The sequence below is a fragment of the Hemitrygon akajei genome, chromosome 16 (genome assembly GCF_048418815.1).
Source record: "Hemitrygon akajei chromosome 16, sHemAka1.3, whole genome shotgun sequence".
Classification (NCBI taxonomy): Eukaryota; Metazoa; Chordata; class Chondrichthyes; order Myliobatiformes; family Dasyatidae; genus Hemitrygon; species Hemitrygon akajei.
In genome coordinates this window covers 50,386,732-50,410,285 of record NC_133139.1, presented here as the reverse complement: position 1 = coordinate 50,410,285, position 23,554 = coordinate 50,386,732, and the positions used below count along the sequence as shown (strand labels likewise).

At 38.5% G+C, this 23,554-nt stretch overlaps 1 protein-coding gene across 1 annotated transcript in view; it reads right to left on the bottom strand.

The window, feature by feature from the left end:
* c16h19orf44 (chromosome 16 C19orf44 homolog) overlaps positions 1-23,554 on the bottom strand; it is a 48,762-nt gene that overhangs the window by 6,000 nt on the left and 19,208 nt on the right. Inside the window, 3 exon segments of the mRNA XM_073068029.1 lie at positions 1,579-2,155; positions 5,863-5,945; positions 10,596-10,809. Of these exon segments, the coding sequence (XP_072924130.1) occupies positions 1,579-2,155; positions 5,863-5,945; positions 10,596-10,809 (874 nt within the window).

Here is a 23,554-nt window from a genome sequence, read left to right as displayed (position 1 = left end):
CTTCACTCATCTCAACACTGAATTAATTCCACAACTTATGGACTCACTTTTAAGGACTCTACAACTAATGTTCTCAATATTATTTATTATTATTCATTTTTTATTGTATTTGCAGTTGGTCTTCATTTGCACACTGGTTGCTTGTCTGTCTTTGTTTGTGTATATTTCTTCATTGATTCCATTGTATTTCTTTTTATCTACTGTGAATACCCGCAAGAAAATGATTCTCGGGGTAGTACTGAATATGACGCAAAAATTTTAGCTTGGGTGTCCAAGACATTTGCACCGTACTGCTGCCATATAACCATAAAACAATTACAGCACGGAAACAGGCCGAGAGGCCCTTCTAGTCCGTGTCGAACGCTTACTCTCACCTAGTCCCACTGACCCGCATGCAGCCCATAACCCTCCATTCCTTTCCTGTCCATATACCTATCCAAATTTTTTTTTAAATGACAATATCGAACCTGCCTCTACCACTTCTACTAGAAGCTCGTTCCACACAGCTACCACTCTCTGAGTAAAGAAGTTCCCATCGTGTTACCACTAAACTTTTGCCCCCTAACTCTCAACTCATGTCCTCTTGTTTGAATCTCCCCTACTCTCAATGGAAAAAGCCTATCCACGTCAACTCCATCTATCCCCCTCATAATTTTAAATACCTCTGTCAAGTCCCCCCTCAACCTTCTACACTCCAAAGAATAAAGACCTAACTTGTTCAATCTTTCCCTGTAACTTAGGTGCTGAAACCCAGGTAACATTCTAGTAAATATTCTCTGTACGCTCTCTATTTTGTTGACATCTTTCCTATAATTTGCTGCAACAAAAAAAAGTCAAATTTCATGACATACGTGAGCGATGACAAATCTGATTCTGATATGGATCTCTATTGTAGACTGAGCGGAAAGGAGGCAGAGAGAAGGGAATTATGGTTGGGAGAGGAGGAAGAAAAGAGAGGAGGGAGCAGGAAGCACCTGAAAGACATTCTGTAATAATCAGACCAATTGTTTGGAATCAAATTACCTTGCCTGCTGTCTCAGGGCTGGAGGTGTTTGCACCCATCCCACCCTCCACCCCCAGCACTCCTTCTCTGCCACCTGTCCCACACCCCTCCCTTGGTGCTCTACCTTCCATTCCCAATATCCTTTGATCCTGCCAGATTTACAAACTCGCCCTCTGCTTCACGTTCATAAATACAGTACTATGCAAAGGTCTGATGCACTCTAGTTCTGTGCCCAAGACTTTTGCACAGTACTATATGTACTTTGATAATAAATTAATTTTGTACTTTAACCTTTCTAATGAGGTTAAATTCCTACTGAGTGTTATTGACTTGCTGTTTGAGTATCTGCCACTTGAGTACTGCTCTGTCTCTTAGCTTATTTTCCCAGTTCACCTTCATACCATTAAAACTGCCCAATGCTGAACTCTGTGGTTTTGGTCCTTTGGTGTTCACCATCAAACTGCACATAGAATTCTATAATATTGTGACCTTTACCTCAGAGGATTTGAAATAGTTTGGTGAAGAAAGAAGAAACAGGGCAATTAATCTGCAAATAAAAATATTCATAGATAAACCTTTGTGCCAGGTGTAATGAAAACTGGATAGCTGTGTCTGTATTGCTGTATCTTTCACAGTTACTTTAGATAGTGACTTCCGCATATCTCTATCCGAACAGGGAGATCCTGTGCAGGTTGCCAACTTGGAACGGTCTGGAACTGGGGATGAGGAGGTTGAGTAGGAGGTGTTATCAGAATAATCAGCCCTTGACTCCTTTTCAGATGACTGTTCAAAATGTGATTCACCCTGGTCCAATTTTACTGAGGACACTTCACAATTAGAAGTTTCAAAGTCTTCTGAATATTCGGAACACATAGTGCTCAGATCATCCTCTTCTAATTGTTCAAACAACTTCTCTGAAGATTTTCTTTCCTTCCTTGACACATTAGAATCTCCATTTAAGTATTCAGAGATTTCACTTCCAGTTACATCAGATTTTGTCCAAATCTCATTTTCCAAGTAATTTGTATCTTTCTCTCTTGAAAGTTTAGTGGACTGGAGACATGAACTGACAAGCTCTTTTGCCACATTTGACCTTAAATTGTGAAAAGTTGACTGCGTGCTTGGAACATCCAAGTGCTGTCCCTCTTCATTCTTAAAAAAAAACACACACACATTAACAAACTGAGCTTTCATAAAACACTGCATGAGATTAAAGTAAAAATAAATAATTAGAGATACAACATTTTAAGCTACTAGTTCCTTGAACATGACTATCATAAGCTATACTGTATCTCTTTGATAGTCTGGTGCTAAATACACTGATGACCAGTGAATTGAGTCATTTACACTCGAGAAGTTCTTGAATGAGATTATAATTTGTTTTATCAGCTGATCAACAGAAGGAGAAAAAGCTAAAAATCAGTCAATCTCACTCCCAATTTAAATGACAGAATTAGTCAATAATGCCACAAAAGCATAGTGTTACAAATACACTCATAGAGCAACACAGCATAGGTACAGGGCTTCAGTCCAATGAGTTCATGAGTCCAATGACCACAATGAGACTCCAGCTAGTGCCAGTTTCCTATATTTGACCCACATCCCTCTAGTACCTATCCAAGTGCTTCTTAAATTACACTACTGTACCTGCCTCAACCACTTTGTTCCATATATTCACTAGAACCTGTGTAGAAGAAATTGCCCCTCAGTTCTATTTCAAATCCTTCCCCTCATACTATGGCCTAGTTTTAGACTCCCATACTCTTGGGGAAAAGACTATTACCATCCACCTTATCTATACCTATTATAATTTTAAACATTTCTACAAGGTCTCTCCTCATGTTGCAAGGAATAAATATTAAGCATGGCCAAGCTCTTATGCACTCTTTCCAATTTAACCACATCTTTCCTATAACATGATGACCAAACCTGTACACAGTACTCCAAGCGCAGCCCACCAACAATTTGTACAACTGCAACATGATGTCTGAAATCCTACAATCAATGCCCTTACCGATGAAAGCCAACATGCTAAATGATATTTTCACCACCTTAATGCCACTCTCAAATAAAGAAATTCAATTGATAGCACTGTCAACCAAAGTACTGGAAAAGGGAAGGGCAAAAGACAACAGAGCAAAACAAAATAGTTTTCCTCAAACTCAATTTACTTTGTTTTCTCTGTCTTATTGGATCTGGCCTGTTCATCCGTGATAGTGGCTCAGTTCTCTCTCTCCATTTGCACTTCCTGCCTTGCTGGCATGTCCTATAGTTTTTACTCTCAAATAGTCCATATTTCATAGCCCTTTTTTTCCCCATGTTCAAGTTCTCTAACTGCCCCCTTGATACATCAAACCAGATTTACAGCTTGTTTTATCTCAGCATTATTTCATCAGAGTTATTCCTTTTTTCCTGTTCCTTCACCATCTCTGCAATTTGAAGCCAATTTTCTTTTGCTCTTTGCCATTTCTGACCAAAGATCTTTGGTCTAAGAAGTTAATTGTGTTTCCCTTTCTACAATGTTGCCTGGTCTGCCAAGTCAGAGTTCGACAAGTATAGACAGCACTTTTTGTCCAGACTCAGAAAATAAAAATTGGCTTAAAATTAGTGGAAATAGAATTTGCCATAAATCTTCCAAAAATATAGCACATTAGCTATACCTGAAATATAGGAATAAACTCCACATTTAGTTGCTTATAACTGTGTAGTCACTAAGTGTATTTAACTGCATTCACTTCTATTCTGCTGGGATTTGAGACTATTACTATGGGCAACCAAGAAAAAAAACATCCTTACAAGTCAAATTAATATTGTGCAATATTGTATCCAAAAACAAAGCTGGATCCAAGTAATTCACACAAAAAAACATTGTGATTAATCTTCCATCTTGCTGCCATTCCTCTCAGTTCAAATCAATTAGATAGCAGGTTCTGTGCCAAGTCTAAACTAGTGCAGATTCAGTGTCAGATTTCAGGTTGATTTTCTGTGAGGTCCAACATTGGAGTGCAACCTTGAACTTGCCATTTTCCAGCTCAGAACAGAATATCCAGCCATTCACTAACTTTGGTTTCTCAATAACTTTCAGGAAACTTATTGCTGCATCCTTCTATGATCATCAGTGTACTGTATATTAGCGAAATGTATTGTTCAACTTTTCCAAGCATATCAGAAAGAGGATCAGGAAAACCAGACTATAAGTAAATGCAATACACAACTCCTGACTGATCAGCATCTTGAGTGCTGATCCTGTGCTGCTATAAGCATAAGCTTCATTGTAATACTTAAGTGAGCTCTTAAAATATATTTGACTGGTAGATTAAAGAAACTGCAAGTTATTACAAAAATTTTTAAGCTTCTGATGGATTTGACAAGATGAGCTTTATAAGGCATTGGTCAGACTGTACTTGGAGTATTGTGAGCAGTTTTGGTCCCTTATCTAAGAAAGGACATCCTGGCCTTGGAGAGGGTCCAGAGGAGGTTCATGAGAATTATCCCAGAAATAAAAGGGTTAATACATGTTTGATGATTCTGAGCCTGTACTTGCTGGGGTTTAGAAGAATGGTGGGGCAGGGGGTGGGGAAATCACTGTGAAACTTATCTAATATTGAAAGACCAAGATAGAGTGTAAGAAGAGAGGATGTTTCCTATAGTGGAGGAGTCTAGGACTAGAGGTGTGGCCTCAAAATAGAAGGATGTGACCTTAGAACAGAGATGAGGAGGAATTTCTTTAAATATAGGATGGTGAATCTGTTGAATTTATTGCCACAGTCAGCTGTGGAGGCCAAGGTAATGGGTATATAGGGGTAATGGGTATATAGGTTGATAGGTTCTTGATTAGTAAGGGCATCAAAGGTTTCAGGGAGAAGGCAGGAAAATGGGGTTGAAAGGAATAATAATGAAATGGCAGAGCAGTCTCAATGGGCCAAATAGCCTATGTCCTAAGCTCTAAGATATAATAAAACCCACAAGACCATGAGACATACGAACAGAATTGGGTCATTTGGCCCATCGAGTCTGTTCCACCATTCAGTCATGGCTGATCCTTTTCTCCTCTCCTCAGCCCCACTCCCCAGCTTTCTTCCCTCTAACCTTTGAATGTGTGTCAATCAATACCATTAATCTCTGCCTTAAATACACCCAAAAACCTGGCCTCCACAGCTGGCTGTGGTAACATATTCACCACCCTCTGGCTAAAGAAATTTCTCTGCATCTCTGTTTTAAATGGATGCCCCTCTATCCTGAGGCTGTACCCTCTTGTCTTGGACTTTCCCACCATGGAAAACATACTTTCCAGATCTACTCTTTCTAACTCTAAATTCTCTCTTCAGGACCTCTTTGCTTTTCCTTCCTATGTCATTGGTTCCAATATGTATCAAGACATCTGGCTGCTCTCCCTCCCTCTCCAAATTGTTGTGGACATGATCTGAGATGTCCCTGACCCTGGCACCTGGAGGCAACATGCCATTCGGGTGTCTCATTCACGTCCACAGAATCTCCTGTCCATTGTGATTATTGAGTCCCCTATCACTACTGCTCCCTTCTTTTCCCTCTTTCCTTTCTGCAGCAAGGACCCATGCTCAGTGCCAGTAACCTGGTCTCCATGGCATTCCCCTGGGGCGTCATCCCCACAACAATATCCAAAACTGTATACTTATTTTTGAAGTGTGCTCTGTGCTAACTGCCTAATCACATTTCCATTTCTCCTGACAGTCACCCAGCTACTTACCTCCTGCAACTTCAGAGCAGATTTAGGCCATTTGACCCATCAAGTCTGCTCCACCATTTCATCATGGCTGATCCATTTCCCTCTCAGCCCCAATCTCCTGCCTAGGAATAATTAAAATGAACAAAGAAGTCACCTTCAAAGTTGGTGATATTTTTGTACTTTTCTGTTCTACAGCTGGAATCAAATCCTCCAGAGTCAAAATATTTAGTTTGAATTCTGAAAAAGACAAAGAATAAGTTAGAAAGCATACTGTATTTAAACTACTGATGTATATTACAAAAATAGCACAGCTACTGGAATAATATCTCCAACTGTAGAGCAACAATCTGCTGAATGAATTCAGTGGGTTGAGCAGCACCTGTGGGCTATGTTCCCTCTAAGCTGTGCACGCGTTTGCGCGCACACACATTTTTCAACCAGCGCACAAAGGAAATTAATGTGCGTACAAAAGGTTAGTTACCTAAAATAATGTAGTAATTAATAATTACACTTATTGAAAATAATCTTTTAGCTAAATGTTTCAAATACCATAATGCACGTCATGAATTTACTTCATCTCACCTTTCCTGTTCCAGTTTGTACAGCTGCATCATGGTGGCAGCCATCTTTGGTGGACGGTGTTCATATCGTAAACTTCACATTTGGCGATGAACAAGTTAATGCTTTATGTCTAAAATATCATAGGATTTTCTAGCTGAAAATACTGTAATAATTAGACAGTTTAATGATTTCAAATTTTCCGTGCAAGAAAAAATTAAATCCAAACTGATTTCAAACTTTGCTCAAATGGTGGCATTTGTACTTCAAAATGAACAGTTTTGCAACCTTGCACAGTTGATGGACATTGGGGGAACCTTTCTTGTGTCTAGTGCAGACTGTGAGAGAGGCTTTAGCCTAATGAATCAACTCAAAAACAAGCAGAGAAACCATTTAGGTGAATGTCATTTGAATATGTTAATGAGAATCAGAAGCTATCAATTGGATGGAAGTTCTATTAGTCTAGATAGATAGTCTAGATTAGTGGTCACCAACCTCTTTAAGCCCAAGATCCCCTACCTCGGTCTTAGTGAAAGGCGAGATCGACTAGTTACACGCATGCGCACCGGGGCAGAAAAGACCGGAAGTAAAACCACACAGCCTGGAAGTAGAAATAATGTATAAACACCAGGGATACCCACCCTTTTCTGCACCGCGGACCTGTTTAATATTGACAATATTCTTGCGGACTGGCTGACGGTGGGGGGGTGCAGTTGGTGTTAAACACGACCGGAATACACCGATACAGGTTCCTTATGTCCAGTCTATTCCGCAATTTTTTCGCGGCTCTCGGCACTTAGTTTCTGTCCCGCTTGCTCACGTTTTTTTCCGCTGAAAAATCTCAACGCGTTTGTCTTTAAGTGCGGGGTGCTTGGACTCAAGGTACCGAAGCCGTTTTGAGGGCTTCATTGCTTCATTAGACAGCCTCCGGGCCCGAACTGCAGCCCCCGCACGCCTTGGCCAGGTGCGGCTGGTCGCGGGTGGGGTGACAGGACAAGGTCAGGGCTGGAGAGGTCCCCATGCCAGGGCCGCAGCGGTCACAGTCCAGACAAAGCGACCAACCGAACGAGCAGTGTGACAGACCCCCTTCCCCCCTTGTAGGATCTATCGGCCGACAAAAGTTTGTTTTAGTAGATCGCAGCGCGGTAGCTGCTCTGATACTTATGAAACCTTGAGCCTGAATTAGGTCGTCTGCAATTATTTTAGCACCAGCTTCCCCACGAACATTCGGTGCGGTGAACAGGTTTAGAGGCGGCATTCATCTGTCCGCGCTCCGGGTCAGTAGCATCGGCGGTTCTCGCCGGCTGCGTCAGGCAAACACTGGCACGAGGGTGTCACTGCGTTTAGGCGACTGATGACCTCGCGTGCGTTCAAGTTCAACAGTGGGCATGACAGGGAATGAAGAAAAGTGTAGCTGACTCATATTGTTTCCTCACGGCCCGGTGGTTGGGGACCATTGAATTACACTGTGTAGTGCGTGGAAGGGAAGCTACACGCATGCGCACTGGGCAGAAAGAACGGAAATAAAAACCCGCAACCCGGAAACAATCTCTCAACAGTATTTGTGTATTTATTTTTCTTTTTTTTCCGGGATCTACTGGGAAAGTCTCAAAGATCGACCAGTCGATCGCGATCGATGGGTTGGCGACCACTAGTCTAGATAATAATCGAGATAGATAAAGTTCACAAATAATGGGTAAATGCCAAAGACAGGAGAGAGAAAAATGACTGAGTGACTTAAATATGTATGTTATTTTGTTGTTATTCTGCAGTTTTGTGTCAAATATTTTGTAAACCTACACAAACTGTGCCATGTGTGCATTCAGTGCGCACATACTATTGTCGCGGGAAAAAAATTAGCACAACATAAGATTTTTGCGCACACTGACTACTAAAAATTAGAGGGAACATTGCCTGTGGGGTATGGGGTCATGTGAAGCCATGGCAGCACGTGGTGCAGAGTCAATGTCATTATTCCTTCTGCCAAAGTGCATGACCATGCACTTCCCTATACATATTCCATCTACTACTTCCTTGTCCATTCCCCCAATTTATCAAAGTCCTTATGCAGACTCCCCACTTCCTCAACACTACCTGACCTTCCACCTATCTTTGTATTGTCTGCAAACTTGGCCACAAAACCATCAATTCCATCATCCAAATAGTTGAAAAGAGTGGTTCTAACACTAATCCCTGGGGAACGCCACTAGTCACCAGCAGCCAATCAGAAAAGACCTCCCGTATTCCCATTCTTTGCCTCCTGCCAATCAGCCAATGCTAGTAACCTTATTGTAATACCATGGGCTCTTATCATGTTTACTCACCGCATGCATGCGCCTTGTCAAAGGCCTTCTGAAAATACAAGTAAACAACATTCACTGACTCACCTTTGTCTATTCTACATATCATTTCCTTAAAAAGAATTCCAACATTTCAGTTAGGTAAAATTTCCCCCTAAGGAATCCATGCTGTCTTCAGCCTATTTTATCATGTGCTTCCAAGTAGCCCAAATTAAAGGAAATGTTGTTCAACGTGAGAGTAATTTCAGCCAGATAAATAAGTGTGTTGGTGGAAGGTAACTGGTTGGATCATGCTTCGGCAAGAAGTGAGAACACTCACATCATTCCAATTATGGGATGGAAGTGCAAGGATACACGTTCATGTAAACATGCTTCTGCTAGGTCCAGGGAATGGGAAACAGTCAATGGCATGGCTGAGCAGGTGACCTTACACAGTAGGACTCCAGCAAATCGATAGTGGATATATAGGGTAAATGTAAGCAGGCTTTTCCCACTGAGTTTGAGGGAGACCAGAACTCGAGGATGAAAGGCGAAATATTTAAGGAGAACATGAGGGGGACCATCTTCACTCAGAGAGTGGTGAGAGTGTGGAATGAGTGGAAGTAGTGGATGAAGGTTTGGTTTCAACACTGAAGAGAAATTTGGATAAATACATTGTCAGGAGGGGAATAGTCTGGGTGCAGGTTTTCAGGACTAGGCAAATTAACTAGATGGGTCAAATAGCCGGAGGTATAGGGGCATCTGCACCAGACTTCAAGGCGAGTGATCCCGGGTCCAAATCCAGCTGGCTCCTTGCATGATTTTCATCCGTGCTGGGTTGAGTTTCGAGCTAGCAATTCAGCTTATATATATTTTAAAAACAGACAAATCCTAAAGAAATGTTAAGGTTGTCAACTGATGTGCTACAAGGTGTGCAGAGGAACAAAAGATGGGCCAAGGGGTCTGTTTCTATGCTGCAGTGTTCTATGACCCTAAATTAATTTATCAGCCTGAGATGAGTTCAAACAACTCATCTGCAAATTTAATATAGACCAGTGTGAGGTGTTCCACTATGGGAGGACCAACCCAGGATAGGTCTTGCACGATGAGCAGAAGAACAGAAGGTCTGGGAACACAGATCCATAATTCCTTGAAGATGGCATCACATGTAGATAGATTCTTAAAAAAAGGTTTTGGCACATTGGCTTTCATAAGTCAATGTGTTGAGTACAGGAGTTGGGATGTTATGTTGAAATTGTACAAGATGTTGTTGAAGCCTATTTTCAAGTATTGTGCGCAGTTTTGGTCATGTACCTTCAAGAACAATGTAAATAAAACTGGAAGTGCAGAAAAAATTTACGAAGATGTTGCTAGGTCTTGAGGACCCGAGTTACAGGGAAAGGTTATATAGGTTAGGACTTTATTCCCTAGAACATAGAAGATTGAGGGGAGGCTTGATAGAGGTATACAAAATTATGAGAGGTATAGATAAGGTAAATGCAGATTTTTTCCACTGAGGTTGGGTGAGACTACTAGGGGTCATGGGTCAATGGTGAAAAGTAAAACATTTAAGGGGAACATGAGGGGAGACTTCTTCACTTGAGGATAGGGAGAGTGGGGAATGAGCTGCCAACGCAAGTGGTGGATGCAAGCCCAATTTTCAACATGTGACAGGTACATGGATGGGAGGGGTATGGCAGGCTATGGTCTGGGTGCAGGTCGAAGGATCTACGCAGATTAATGGATCAGCACAGACTGAATGGGGTAAAGGGCCCATCTCTGTGCTGTATTGTTCTATGACTAACAGCTAAATAAGAATAATTGTGTGAATATGGAGAGAAGCCATTTTCTGGTTGGATTCATTTGTTGGACCAAATGATATCTTCCTGTTGCTACAATTTTCAATGGAACTGTATTATTGTTACATGATTATGCATAGATATAAAGTGGAGATCAGCAATAACAAGAGCATGAATAGTGGATTCCTTAAAAAGGTATCCAATTGTAATGTTTTTGTTCATCTCAATTCAGGATTCAATTAGATACTCACCATCAGAGGTCTCACTGTCAAGGCTTCTGACATCCTCAGTAGCAGAAGGCTCGGTAAAGAGCTCATCCAGAGATTTAATCTCACTTTGTTCAGTTGAAGACATTGGGATGCGTTTTACAAATTTCATTCTTGGAGACAGACTCAGCTGTGGGGAGCCAACACTGGGTGGAGAAGGCAATCTTAGATGGCTCCTTGGATAGTTTCTCAGGACAGACTACAAGTAAAATGAAGGAGTCAAAAAGGAGGCCAGTTCGACCAATTTATAATCAACAACTTTTTCAGTAGCTTATTATTTAAGGGTTTTTACCTAGACCAAGGACTACGCAGAACTGGAAAAATCTCAGTGGTTGAAAGCCTTCCCTAACCCTAACCTACAATGATTCCCATTACTTTAATTTTACTAGAGTTCCCTGTTGCAACCATTCCCACCTTGCTTCAGGAAATCAGATCTGGAGTTGAGTGGTCCTGGTAAAATCCAGACTAAGCTTTTGGTGAGCAAATTATTGGTAAACAAGTGTTGTTTGATAAAACTTCTAATACATTTGTACTGCTTTCATACCCACCTAAGGAACAATAACTAGCTGGATCAGATCCATCCTGTCTTTTGCAGATTGAACTTTTCTGGGCAATTTTGTTCATTAATGTTTAGATGCTAGTGTTGAAACAGTTTAGAATTGAGATGTGGCTGTTTCAGTCTTTCAGCACCACAGCCAAGATGTTGTCTGGTCCCCTACCCTATAACTATGAATGTAACAAGGCACCATGAAAAGAATATTTGCTGATTGATGGAAAATACAAGTAATTAGGTGTGTTCAGAATGGCAAAGATGCTTTATTCCTTCATTACATGATGTTGGTAGCAAGTTTATTATTTATTGTCCATCTCTAACAAGGAACAAAGTATCAATTTCAGAGACAGATAGAAAACATCACTTAAGTCAGATGGCAAATTTCCTAGCCTAAAATAAGTAAAATAATCTCATTTTTCAAAATGACTATCTGATAGATCCATGGTCACTATTACTGATATACATTGAAATGCTTGGGGCTGGAGGTGTTTTGGATTTTTTAAAATTTTGAAATATTTGCATCTATATAATGAGATAATTTGGGGATGGGAACCAAGACGAAACACAAAATTCATTTATATTACATATACAGCTCATACATAAATCCTGAGTATAGTTTTATATAACATTTTTAATAATGGTAATCACTGTGAGTGATACACAAAGGTCTGGCTATAATGACTGCTGAAAACAAACCGGCACCAACATGGCCCCCCTCAGGATATACGAGGTCACTTCTCAGAACTGTCTGTGGTGCGCAGACACATGTGCATCGCCAAGGAACCTTCTCAGTGCCTTGTGGAATTTTCCTTTGTGGCATCATGTCATTACTCAAAAAAAAAATCAAATTTCAGAGGTTTTTGGATTTTCAGATAAGGGGTTCCAAAGCTGTAGTAACTTTTCATTCCAAATTTAAAGTTAAGGATTTCAGGGGTAATAGCAAGGCACTGATTTTTGGTGTAGATTTGATAAGTCAAGAATATTGAGCATAATTCATAATTGTACAAGTGTTTCACAACCAATGAAAAGGCACGTGAAAGGTGACAGGATATTAGGCAAAAAATGGTAGATTAATTTGATATAGTTAAATGTGAATCAATACATACTGGTAGAAATGATTTGAAATGGGAAGCAGGTTGAAATTCATCCTGACTCCTGTTTAACACACAATATAATGAGCTGTGCAGAGTATCCTATGACTCAAATTAAGTTCCTTTGCCTTCAACAGAATTGAGTATCTGAAGAAAACAAATACAATGTTCAATGTGGTTAAGAAAATGATCAATAGTATTCTGGGTTTCAGACATGGGGGCATAGACTACGTGTAAAATGAAACCTTTACATACAAATTTAATTTAATTGTAATTTAGTGGCACAGAACTATAGCAAATACTTTAAAGTCAGAGTACAATGTAATTTAATCAGGATACAATGATAGGAAACAGTTATAAAAAGATTTCTATTGAAAATTAATATATACAGTGAAAGGTTTCTTTTAGTTATTCAGCTATTTAGTTATTATCCACTTTCCCATTCCCTAAATGGCCTTGAGAAGGTGGTAGGGATCTACTTTCTTGAACTGTTGGTAAATACACTACTACAATGCTACTGAGCTTCTGGATTAAGATCAGGTGATGACAAAGGACTGATGATATACTTCCAAGACAGGATACTATGTGACATTGAGGGAAAGCTGCAGGTGAGGGAATTCCCATAAACCTGCAAACTCTCCTCCAACTTGTCACAGGTTTGGTGGGGGGCAGTTGAGAACTGAGGGGAAAATCAGGATGCTGATAGAAAACACAAGATGAGTAATTGCAGTGTCATTTGCAGCTGGTACACACCAACTGTGGTGCAGCAATGATGAAGAGGAAGAATGTTTAGTTGTGGATATTGTGAGAAGAAGTGGTTTGATTTATCCTGGCAGTCATATTATTGAGTATTTGAGCTTCACTCAATCATCATGCTTTTATCTTGCACTTTAAAAAATGATAGATAGGCTTGGAATGTCATAGGATAAGAGCTCCACTAGTTGCAGTTCTGTTTCTGGTCAAAGGTAAACAATGAGAAATTAGGAAATATATTGAATGTTAAGGGTAGCCAGTTAGTTTCTTGCCTGTCAGAGTTGGTCACTGTGTGCACTTCTGTGGGGTGAATAGTACCTGCCAATTTTCAGCCTTACAGCACACAGGCGCAGACAGTTGTCAAAGTACGTTACTACAGTGTAGTAGCAAGGATGGTATTCTGATGTAGCAGTTAAAGCTGCCGCCTCAGAGCTCCATCTAACCAAGTTTGTTCTTTGCTCTCAGGTGGTAGGTGCATGGAGTTTGCACATTTTTCTCTACCCTTCCCCCATCCCAAAGCTGTGCTGGTAGGTTGAGTGGCTACTGTAAATGACCCTTAGTGTAGATGGGTGGAAGAAGAATCAGGTTTGGTAGGAGAAGGATGGGCAAATGAGAGATCTTTGCAGATGGGGAAAATAACATTGATAGTAACTATCTGACAGCTGGCAACGAATTGATGGGCTGAATGACTTCCTATGGCATATTAAACTATAAAAATGTGTTTATCACAACCATTTTCCTTTGGAAAAGGTAATGACTCCAATCATTGGAATGTTTTCTTCTTAATGCCCACGAACTAGTTTTACTAGGCTCCTTGATACCACATTTCATCAAGTGCAGCTTTGATCTCATTTCATCTCTGAAATTTAACTCTTTTCAAACACATTTCATCTTCTAACAGCATTTTGCCAGAAATAGTTGCAAGGTTTGGCACTGGAGAAGCAGCTGTTTTAATATTGCCAAATCCAACCCACTGACTGGCCCGTACAATAATCTCGCACAGAAGTTCTTCCACTTAGATCACCTTCTAAACACTGTTGTAAAACCTAAAATCCTCCACGACTGTTGGAATCTAGAATTACGCAAAATATGCATTGTTAAGGAACTTGTAAACGGTCTACAAAAGTGGAATATCACCAGCATTTGAACCAACATTCACTTCCTCAGGCTAATTCCATAAGCGCCTTAAACTCTGAAGCCCAAGGGCTCCCATAATAACCTCAACTCCAACAAAACAAATATATACCACAGTGTAATCATTCACTCATCACCAACCTTCACCCCACCATATTCAATTTTCCTGTATAACTAGTACTCCTAACAAGGATCGCCACTTTGTAAATTTATGAATAACATTGATCTACAAATGTATGTTTATAATATGCAATATCTGAATTTTTTAGACAATTTAAATAAAATAATTCTGTAGTAGTTGGTCTTCAAGTTGCTTTTGGACAACCTCATACAGTTAAGACGTAGGAGGAGAATTGGGCAATTCAGCCCCTCGAGTCTGCTCTGCCATTCCATCATGGCTGATTAATTACACCTCTCACCCCTATTCTCTTGCCTTTTCCCCCTTACTAATCAATAATGTATCAATTTCTGTTTTAAATATACCCAATGACTTGGCCTCAACAGCCATTTGGGGCAATAATAAATTCCACAAATTCCCCACATCTAGCTAAAGAAATTCCTCCTCATCTCTGTTCCAAAGGGATGTCCTGCTATTCTGACACTATGCTGTCTGGTCCTAGACTTCACCAATATAGGAAACATTCTCTCTAATTCACTCTATCTAGGCTTTTCAATATATTTCAATGAGATTTCCCACTCATTTTTCTAAATTCCAGTGAGTACTGGCCAAGAGCCATCAAACGCTCATCTACTAACCTTTCATTCCTGGTAGTCATTCTCAGAAATGTCCTCTCCGATGCCAGCACATCCTTTCTGGATAAAGAGCCCAAAATGCTAACAATACTCCAATTGCAGTTTGACCAATGCCTTATAAAGCCTCAGCATTACATTCTTGCTTTTATATTCTAGTCCTCTTGAAATGAATGCTAATATTGCTTTTGCCTTCTTTACCACCGAAGCAACCTGCAAGTTAACCTTCACGGAATCCTGCACAAGGACTCCCAAGTCCCTTTGCACCTCTGATTTCTGAATATTTCCTCCATTTATAAAATAGTCTACACCTTTACTTCTACTACCAAAGTACATGACCAAAAACTTCTCTACACTATATTCCATCTGCCACCTCTTTGCCCAGTTCTCCAAATCTATCTAAGTCCTTCTGCATACTCCCTCCTTCCTCAACACTAATTATCTTTTCACCTGTTTTCATACCATCTACAAACTTGGCCACAAAGTCATCAATTCCATCATCCAAATCATTGACATGTAACATGGTTCTTTTTGGTAGATCAGATATGATGGCAGAATATAGTATTAATGGTAAGACTTTTAGCAGTGTGGAGGATCAGAGGGATCTTGGGGTCCAAGTCCATAGGATGCTCAAAGCAGCTGTGCAGGTTGACTCTGTGGTTAAGAAGGAGTACAGTGTATTGGCCTTCATCAATTGTGGAAATGAATTTAGGAGCCGAGAGGTAATGTTACAGCTATATAGGACCCTGGTCAGACCCCACTTGGAGTACAGTACTGTGCTCAGTTCTGGTCGCCTCACTACAGGAAGGATGTGGAAGCCATAGAAAGGGTACATGTAGAGGAGATTTACAAGGATGTTGCCTGGATTGGGAAGCATGCCTTATGAGAACATTCACTGACTCTCCTTTGTCCATCTTCCCTGTTATTTCCTCAAAGAATTCCAACAGATTTGTCTGGCATGATTTCCTCTAAAGGAAGCCATGCTGAATTTGGCCTATTTTATCATGTGCCTCCAAATACCTTGAAACATCAACCTTAATAGTGGACTCCAACATCTTCTCAATTATTGAAGTCAAGGTAACAGGCCTATAATTTCTTGCCTTTTGCCTCCCTTAGAGGGTGGAGTGACATTTGCAATTTTCCAGTAATCTGGAACCATTCTTTAAATATCACTACTAATGCCTCCACAGTCTCTTCAGCTACCTCTTTCAGAACCCTGGGGTGTAGTCCTGGTGACGTATCTACCCTTCAGACCTTTCAGCTTCCCAAGCATCTTCTCTTTAGTAATAACAAATACACTCACTTCTGCCCCCTGACACTCTTGCATTTCTGGCATACTGCTGGAGTCTTCTACAGTAAAGACGTGCACAAAATACTTAATGAGTTCTCCCGTTACTTCTTTGTCCCTATTACTACCTCTCCAGTGATATTTTTGAACACTCTGATATCCACTCTCACCTCTCCTTTACTCTTCATATATTAAAAAAAAACTTCTGGTATCCTCTATTATATTATTAACTATCAATATTAATACAATATATTTATATTATCTTTTTTCTCATAGCTTTTTTAGTTGCCCTTTGTTGGTTTTTAAAAGCTTCTCAATCTTCTCGATTCCCATTATCTTTTGCTATATTATATGCCCTCTCTTTTGCTTTTATGATGTGTTTGACTTCCCTTGTTAGCCATAGTTGACTCATCTTCCTTTTAGAATACTACCAATTTTTGGGACCTATCTATACTGCACCTTCCAAATTGCTCCCAGAAACTCCAACCATTGCTGTTTTGACATCATCTCTTCTGGTGTCCACATCCAATAAACTTTGGCCAGCTCCTCCCTCGTGCCTTTGTAATTCCCTTTACTCCACTGTAAAACTGGTATATCTACTTTTAGCTTCTCCCTCTCAACCTCCAAGGTGAACCCTATTATATTATGATCACTGCCTCCTAAGGGTTCCTTTATCTTAAACTCCCTAATCAAATCTGGTTCATTATTCAACACTCAATCCAGAATTGCCTTTTTCCTAGTGGCCTCAAACATGCTGCTGAAAAAGCCAACTTGCAGGCATTGTACATCGTAGACCTTCTCTTGGGATCCAGCACCATCCTGATTTTCCCAATCTATCTACATATTGAAATCCCCCATGACTATCATAACATTGTTCTTTTTACATGCCTATTCTATTTACTGTTGTAATTTGTACCCCACATCCTGGCTACTGTTCAAAAGCCTATATACAACCCTTGTAGTTTTCTTAACAAGGATTCTACCTCTTATGTCTTCTCTTTCTAAGGACTCGATTTCAGTTTTTAGCAACAAAGCCACCCTATACCCTCTGCCTATCCTCAGACGTTAAACTCACTGTCTACATCATAATTTGCACTGCACATATATTTATGCTTACTACACTACAATGACCAATGTATCTAGAATACACTAGAATAGTACAGCATGGTTCAGGTCCTTCAGGCCTCGATGTTGTGCCGACCCATATATTCCTTAAAAAAAAGTACTAAACCCATACTACCCCATAACCCTCTATTTTTCTTTCATCCATGTACCTGTCCAAGAGGCTCTTAAATACCCCAATGTTTTAGCCTCCACCACCATCCCTGGCAAGTCATTCCAGGCACTCACAATACTCTGTGTAAAAAATATACCCCTGATGTCTCCCCTAAACTTCCTTCCCTTAACTTTGTACATATGCCCTCTGGTGTTCGCTATTTGTGCCCTGGGAAACAGGTACTGGCTGTCCACCCTATCTATGCCTCTCATAATCTTCTAGACCTCTATCAAGGCCCCTCTCATTCTTCTACGCTCCAAAGAGAAAAGTCCCAGCTCTGCTAACCTTGCTTCATAAGACTTGTTTTCCAAACCAGGCAACATCCTGATAAATCTCCTCTGCACCCTCTCCATAGCTTCCACATCCTTCCTATAATGTGACCACAACTGAACACAATACTCGAAGTGTGGTCTCACCAGAGATTTGTAGAGTTGCAACATGACCTCTCTACTCTTGAACTCAATCCCCCTATTAATGAAGCCTAGCATCCCACAGGCCTTCTTAGCTATCCTGTAGTTTGGGTGTTTTTTTTTTCTTTTTTTATCCCCATTATGGAATCCCGGAGCGTACGCTAATTATTTTTATTGTTGTTCATCTCCGCCATTTTCGATCACTTTATCCTGACATGCGTCAAACTACTTTTTTTTTTAGATACGAAGTGTCATGATGACATATAAACAGTTAAATGTTTTAACTTGGAATGTTCATGGTTGGAATCAGCCTATTAAGCATAAGAAAACATTTAAAGTTATAAATTGATTCCAGCCTGATATAATTTTTGCTCAAGAGACACATATCAGGTTATGTGATAAAAATCAATTTTTTTAAATTTTGGAAGGGCCCTCTATTTCATGCAAATTCCCTGAGTAAAACTAGAGGTGTCTCTATTTTTATCAATTCTAATATTCCTTTTAATCAGGAAGATATTATAGCCGATATTAATGGTAGATTTTTAATTGTTAAAGGAATAATTTGTAATAAGAAAATGGTTTTGGTTAATATTTATGGACCAAATGTTGATGATCCCTCATTTTTTAAAGCCGTTTTTGCTCTATTACCTGATTTAAATGAATATATGTTATTAATTGGTAGTGATTTTAATACTTGTTTAAATCCTTTAATGGATAAGTCATCATGCAAACATCAACTTCCTAACCGTTCTGCATCACTTATCAATTCTTTTTTAATTTATTATGGTTTAATTGAGGTCTGGAGGCATATGCATCCTAGTGATAGAGAATATTCCTTTTTCCCTCATAGTCATAATAAATATTTGAGAATGGACTATTTTATAGTCGACCCTCAACTTTTATGTAATGTTCAGAAATGTGAGTATGATGCAATTGCTATTTCTGATCATGCTCCTATAAATTTAATATTTGAATTGAAAGATGTTGTTTCTACCAGACCATTTTGGCATTTTCCAGAACATTTATTACAAAGTTCAGAAGTTGTTGAGTATATTGAAACTCAGATAAAAGTTTTTTCTCTTTAATAATATAGGAAACGTCTCAAAGTTAGTAATTTGGGATACATTAAAAGCTTATCTACGTGGTCAAATTATATCATATATAACTAAATTGAAGAAACAAACAAGAATGGAATTAGATAAAATTTCTAAACAAATTAAAGATTTAGATAACATTAATGCAATCTCTCCAAATGTTTCATTTAAAAAGTAGACTAGAACTACAATCACATATAACTTATTACTAACATATCCTATTGAAGGATATTTGCTTAAATTGAAAAGTCAATTTTATATTTCTGGGGATAAAAATAATAAGCTCTTTGCTTCCCAACTAAGAGCAGTTAGAGCTAAAAGACAAATTTTAAAGATTTGTAAAAACAATGGAGATATAGTAAGTAACTATGAGGAGGTTAATAACACTAAGATTTTTACTCTGATCTTTATAGATCTCAATTTCTTGCAGATTCCTCCAAAATGGAAGCATTTTTACATAAGATTAAATTACCACAAATTTCTGATGAAGATCAACAGATGCTTGATGCTCTAATTACCGAGTATGAAATTCAGAAAGCTATTTTATCAATGCAATCAGGTAAAGCTCCCAACCTTGATGGTTACTTGGTGGGATTTTTCAAAAAATTTGAAAAATTCTGTATCTTTTGGAAATATTTCATGAATCCTTTGAGAAGGGTAATTTACCTTCTTTTTATGAAGCATCTATTTCCTTAATTCTTAAAAAAGATAAAGACCCTGTTGAATGCTCATCATATAGACCTATTTTGCTATTAAATGTGGATGCAAAAATTCTTTCTAAAATAATGGCTAACCACTTGGAAACTATTTTAATTAAAATCATCTCTTTATTAAAGGCCGTTACTCTTTCTCTAATGTTTGAAGATTGATGAACATTATTTATTCACCATTATCTAAGCAACCTCAATGTGCTATCTCTCTTGATGTAGAAAAGGCATTCGATAGAGTTGAGCGGCCATACTTGTTCAAAGTATTAGAAAAATTTGGTTTTGGTAATAATTTTAATAGATGGATTCAAATTTTCTATAAGAATCCTATTGTCACGGTCATTACTAACAATTACAGGTCTTTCTTTTCACTTTCTCGTGGTACTAGACAGGGATATCCATTAAGCCCTTTATTATTTAATCCTGTATTGGAGCCTTTAGCTATAACATTACGGAAGGCCAAAAACATTCATGGTATTTCTATAAATGGAAGCATACATAAGATTTCTCTTTATGCAGATGATCTTTTGATTTTATTTCGAGTCTTGAGGAATCAATTCCTAATCTTTGGGAAACACAAAGATTTTGGAAAATTTTCAGGATATAAACTTAATTTGAATAAAAGTGAATTGTTTCCATTAAATGCTCCTGTTAGTACATACAATGATATTCCTTTTAGAATTGTTAATATATTTAGATATTTAGGTAGTATAATTACTAAAAAATAAAGATCTTTATAAAGTTAATATAGTTCCTCTAGTAGACTCCATGAAATTACTATTTTCTAGATGGAATCCACTTACTCTTTCTCTAATAGGTCATATCTATGCTGTGAAAATGATGATTTTACCTAGATTTTTATATATTTTCCAAAATATACCTATCTTTTTAACTAAAAATTTTTTTGATCAAATTGACTCTCTTATTTCTTCCTTTATTTGGAACAATAAGAGACCAAGAATTAACAAGTATCATTTACAAAAATCTAAAAAAGATGGTGGACTTGCACTTCCTAATTTAAGACTATTATTGGGCTGTGAATATCAGACAATTATGTTCTTGGTTATACTGGCTCGATAAGAACCAAAAACCATTATGGGTTGATTTGGAATTAAAAGCTATTAAACAATTTCATTTAACTTCAATATTAGGAGCTCCATTACCTTTACAGCTCTCTAAAATTCCAAATTTAAATTTTACCCAGTTATTACACAATCTTTACAGATTTGGATTCAGTTTTGGAATTTTTAAAATTTTAAACAATTTAAGTTGTCTAGTTTTTTTAATATCAAAACTTTTCATTTAAGCCTTCAATAATCGACCCCAGTTTTCTCCTTTGGAAAAATAAAGGGATCCGTTTTTTTACAGATTTATTTTGTGACGGTCGATTGATGACTTTTGAAGAGTTAATTAATACTCTCTCGCTCATACACATTTTTTGCAATATTTTCAGGTTAGACAGTTTTTACAACAATATTTACCATAGTTTCCATATTTACAAGAATCTGATTTGTTGGATACCATTTTGAAATTGAATCCATTAGTGAAAGGTTCCATTAGCAGAATTTATAATTTACTTTTGTTACATAAAGAGAACCTATCACTAAAGATTAAACAAGATTGGGAGAGAGAACTTAATATGACCTTTGTTAATGAAGATTGGGTTTGAATTTTGAAAAACGTAAATTCTTCTTCTATATGTGCTAATCACTGTTTAATTCAATAAAAAATTGTCCATCATTATTATTTAACAAAGGAGAGACTATCTAAAATATTTCCTAGTGTAGATAATTACTGTGATAGATGTAAAACTTAAGTAGCTACTTTGTTACATATGTTCTGGTCATGTTCTTCATTAAAACTTTTGGAAATCTTTAGTTTCAACAATCTCTAAAGCTTTGAAAATTAATTTACAACTTAATAGACTAACTGTTCTATTTGGAATAGTTCCGCATCATATTCAGAGTATTTCATCTTCAGGTCAACATGTAATTGCATTTGTTACATTGTTGGCAAGAAGGGTTATTTTATTAAAATGGAAAACTCTTCCCCTACATTAATTGAACGGTTTTCTCAAGTAATGTTATGTCTCAGCTTGGAAAAAAAATTAGAAGTAGAACTTTTGAACCTCGATTTGATTTTGAGAAAAGATGGGGTTCTTTTACCAAATATTATCATTTAATTTGAATTATTCTATATGGTTTCCTTCCAATTTTATTATCTTTTTTAAAAAAATGGGAATTGGCGGTTAATGACTTTTTTTTTAATATAGCTAGATGATGGTTAAATGTATTGCTTCCGGGGATTGATTCCTAATGGGGTTTTTTCGTAGTTAATGGGTTTTTTTCCCTAGTTAGATGGGGTTCTTTTTTTTCCTTCTGTTTTCTATATATAAAAATTATCTTTCATTTTTATGTATTATGATTAGCTTTCTTTTCTTCAGCTCTATTAATTGTATACATATTAATTTGTTGGTTTTGTATTATTCTATAGTTGTAGAAAATTATGTATTAATAAAAAGATTCTAAAAATGAAAAATGAACTATCTTATCAACCTGTGCAACGACCTTGAGGGATGTATGGATTTGAACCCCAAGGTCCCTCTGTTCATCCACACTCTTAACTGACCGGTAACCCTGTACTCAGCCTTCTGGTTTGTCCTTCCAAAATGCATCACCTCACACTTATCCAGATTGAACTCCATCTGCCACTTTTCTGCCCAACTCAGCATCCTGTCTATATCCTCTTGTAACCTTCGACAACCTACAGCTCCACCCACAACTCCTCCAATCTTCGTGTCATCCGCAAACTTACTTACCCATTCTTCTGCCTTTACATCCAGGTCATTTATAAAAATCACAAAGGGCAGGGGTCCCAGGACAGATCCTTGTGGCACTCCACTAGTCACCGACCTCCAGGCAGAATACTTTCTTTCCATTACTACCCTCTGCTTTCTTCCTGTAAGCCAATTTTTTTAACTAAACAGCCAAGGTTCCACTAATCCCATACTTGATGACTTTCTGGATAAGTCTCTCATGGGGGACCTTGTCAAATGCCTTGCTAAAATCCATGTAGACCACATCCACTGCCCTACCCTCATCAATTTCTTTTGTTACCTCTTCAAAAAACTCAATTAGGCTCGTGAGGCATGACCTTCCCTTCACAAAGCCATGTTGACTATCCTTGAGCAGACTGTACTTCTCCAAATGCTCGTAAATCCTATCCTTAAGAATCCTTTCCAAAAGTTTGCAGACCACCAACGTAAGACTCACCAGTCTATATTTCGCAGGATTCTCCTTACTACCTTTTTTAAACAAGGGAACTACATTGGCCATTCCCAATCCTCCAGCACCTTCCCTGCAGCCAAAGAGGATTCAAAGATCATAGCTACTGCTCCAGCGCTCTCTTCTCTCACTTCCCACAGCAACCTGGGGTATATCATGTTCAGCCCTGGGGACTTATAAATCTTATGTTTTTAAGAAGATCCAACACTTCTTCCTTAATCTCCACATTATCCAGCACACAGGCCTGTTCTATTTTGACCTCCCCCTGATCAAGGTCCTTTTCACTTGTGAATACTGAAGCAAAGTATTCATTTAGGACCTCCCTAACTTCTTCCGCCTCCAGGCACATGTTGCCTTCTTTATCCTTTAGCCTTCATTCTTGTCATCCTTCTGTTCTTCATATGCACATAGAATGCCTTGGGGTTCTCCTTAATCTTACATGCCAAGGCCTTCTCATGCCCCCTTCGAGCTCTCCTATGTCCTTTCTTAAGCTCCTTCCTGTGGAAGGAGATATCACAGACCCTGGCACCAGGGAGGCAACAGATCATCCGGGATTCTTGATCTCTCTCACATAACCTCTTGTCTGCCCCCCTAACTAGTGAAT